Below are 2,827 nucleotides of genomic sequence, written 5' to 3'. Positions count from 1 at the left end.
TCACTGCCATCCAAAGTCCTGCCCCGCCATCTGATAGAAGCGCTGGTTGTGCGGCCGGTAGAACTCCCTCAGACGGCGCAGGACGCCGGGGTCGATGGCGGCGTGCATGCGCCCCTTGGTCTTGCCCAGGCAGTGGGGCTTGCTGCTGCCCTCGGGCTTCTTCAGGCAGGGGAAGCCTTTGGTCTTGTTGAAGTAGAAGTGCTTGTCGGTGACGATCCTCTGGAGGCCCAGGAAGTCCTGGACCCTCCCCAGCTCGCCGGCCGGGTCGGAGATGAGCCTCTCGCCGCTGACCAGGTGGATCTGCGCCCGGGGGAACCAGGCCAGCCAGCGCTCCAGGTGCTGTGCGTACAGGCCGATCCAGAGCGGGCTCCACAGTGAGTCGATCTGACCTGGGACACAGAAAAGGCGCCGTTTGGGTCAGCATTACTGTTGTCGCTACGATCACGGTCAACATCAAAGCCCATCACTGCCTACGGTGACGGACTGTCGGTCTGGTACCTGTTGTGCGGTTCTTGAAGGCCAGCCTTTCAAACGGGGGGATGTCAGGGGTCTTGGATATGATCTGGGTGTAGTCGGATATGGCCCGGGTCACGGGGTCGCGGACCACCACGATCAGTTTGACGTCTCGGGACATGGTGTGAACCCGCGCCGGCGTCTCCATTGTGACGAAGTAGCGAGGCGTCTTCTCCATGACAATCTGGCCCTCCAGGGCTTTGGGCATCATACTCCTGCAAGCAGACAGAACACGTGTCCTTTTAGACGAAGGTGATCTCCGTTGAAATAACTTGAGGACAAAGAAGAGGCAGAGGCACGGCGAAGCCCGGGCTCGTTTCATTGAGACTGATTGATCCGGAGGTACAGTTACAGACGCTCTGTTTTTCAAGTGTGATACATTCGCCTCCCAAAAAGCTATTGTCCTCTGATGGCCGGCCTCAGGGCATTTCTAAATTTTCATTAGCGAGACACTGCGGTACAGGCCTCCGGGCAGCATCGATCATAAAAGCACAAACACACACACGCGCACACACACACACACACACACACACACACACACACACACACCTATAAACACGCACACATAGCAGAGGTCATCAGCGCACTTGCGAGTCACACCCGAGTTGCAAACTCACACCACGTCGCAGATAGCATTCTGGGTAAGGGGTGGGGCGGGGTGGGAGGGGTTGATTGTGATTGGAATCTTGCGTTTTCTTTTTCTCCCCATCATCGCCGCACCAGAAGCCAAGCAGATGGGACTAATTTGGAGATAATGACTCTGGAGACCCCCAAAGGAGCGGCTGCAGACCACGATTACATCTGCCAGGGGCACCTGCCATACACCTGACCATCCCTCACACACACACACACACACACACACACACACACACACACACACACGCACACGCACATGCACACACACACATACTCAGACACACACACACGACACACTCCCTGCTGTGTTTGCTCGTGGTTTTGAATGACGACAACCATACAATTATGACATTATCTCGATCAACTAAAGCCCAAAATGTCCATTAGGGCCGTCTCTGTGCTGTGTCCGCCCACGCCTACGCACTCTGGTCAAAATATTGAGATAGCCGAGATTCAATGATTTGAGGGGTACGTTAGTCGGAGTTGGTCCCTAAATTTGAATTGAATTTTGTAATGGCTTCGTGGAAGTTTGCAGACATCGCGACTTTCCCTCCACGAACCCCCTCTTAACCTCTCCCTCGGAGGGGACAGGAAGGAGGACGTGGAGGGAGGGAGGACGGGGACGGGACGGGACGCTCTGCACCTCCTCCAGTCCAGGTTCGGGTTTCACCTCCTCCTGCAACACGACCTCCTGTCAATACACATATTCCCTTCATCCAGCCCTATTCGTATAAAATGGAGACGCGCACGCACGCGCGCACGCGCGCGCACACACACACACACACACACACACACACACACACACACACACAGGGTGATCTCATTTTATCTGAGCAGTGTGAGCAGCACTTAGCCAGAAGACTTCCATTTTAACTCTGATGCCCTGAGCGGGAGGAGCCACACTGTCTGTTGCGCAGACACACCCAAACACACACACACACACACACACACACACACACACACACACACACTTAATGAACTTACATAAACACATAGGCACTCACCGACACACATGCACAGAGAGCTATCCACAGCCACATACACTCACAGGCAAACTTTCACGTTGTCAATAATGAAACATAAACACACAGACACACACAGACACTCACACACACACACACACACACACACACCGACACACACACACACACACACACATACACACCAAAAGCAAACATACACTCATTATTTAATCATTAGTCAGGCATTTGCTTTTGTGATCACGGCCTCTCCCAATGGACCCCACTCTCACGCTCTGCCACCCACAAATACACACACATGCGTGCACACACACATAGACAAACACCTATTAAAGGTCTAGAATGACACAAACACAGAAAGTTGGTTGGGGGGGTGGGGTGGGCGGTTGCGGCGGGTCTGTCCGATATCAGAGAGATTGCCGGTGTTTTACTGTAACTGGAAGGCGGTTCGGTGAGCAGAGACCAGCGGATCAGAGCACTCGTCCATTAGCTGTTGGACTAATGGACCAGCTCGGAGCTCCATCCATTACCTGCGCACAAGGAGCTGATCAGCTGCCCTGAGAGCGCAGTCAAAGGAGATGATGTCATGTTAATGCGCTGCTGCTACGAGCTTTGTTTATACGCAAAGTAACTGCTCTCTCACAGTCTATCATTTTTCATTTGGAAAGGTCACTTTAATTATCATATAACTATTGTTC

General features: G+C 53.2%; 1 protein-coding gene across 1 annotated transcript in view; it reads right to left on the bottom strand.

Annotated features, from left to right (window-relative positions):
* Positions 1-2,827, bottom strand: part of hs3st3l (heparan sulfate (glucosamine) 3-O-sulfotransferase 3-like) — a gene marked incomplete at both ends in the record, with an annotated part of 8,498 nt that continues 5,671 nt past the window's right edge. Inside the window, 2 exons of the mRNA XM_080021748.1 lie at positions 1-389; positions 499-728. Coding sequence (XP_079877874.1) covers positions 1-389; positions 499-728 — 619 coding nt within the window. The remainder of the gene's footprint in view (positions 390-498; positions 729-2,827) is intronic.

This window comes from Zeus faber (assembly GCF_960531495.2).
Source record: "Zeus faber genome assembly, chromosome: 20".
Taxonomy (NCBI): domain Eukaryota; kingdom Metazoa; phylum Chordata; class Actinopteri; order Zeiformes; family Zeidae; genus Zeus; species Zeus faber.
Note: the sequence above shows the minus strand (reverse complement) of the source record. Positions and strands in the feature narration are given on the sequence as shown.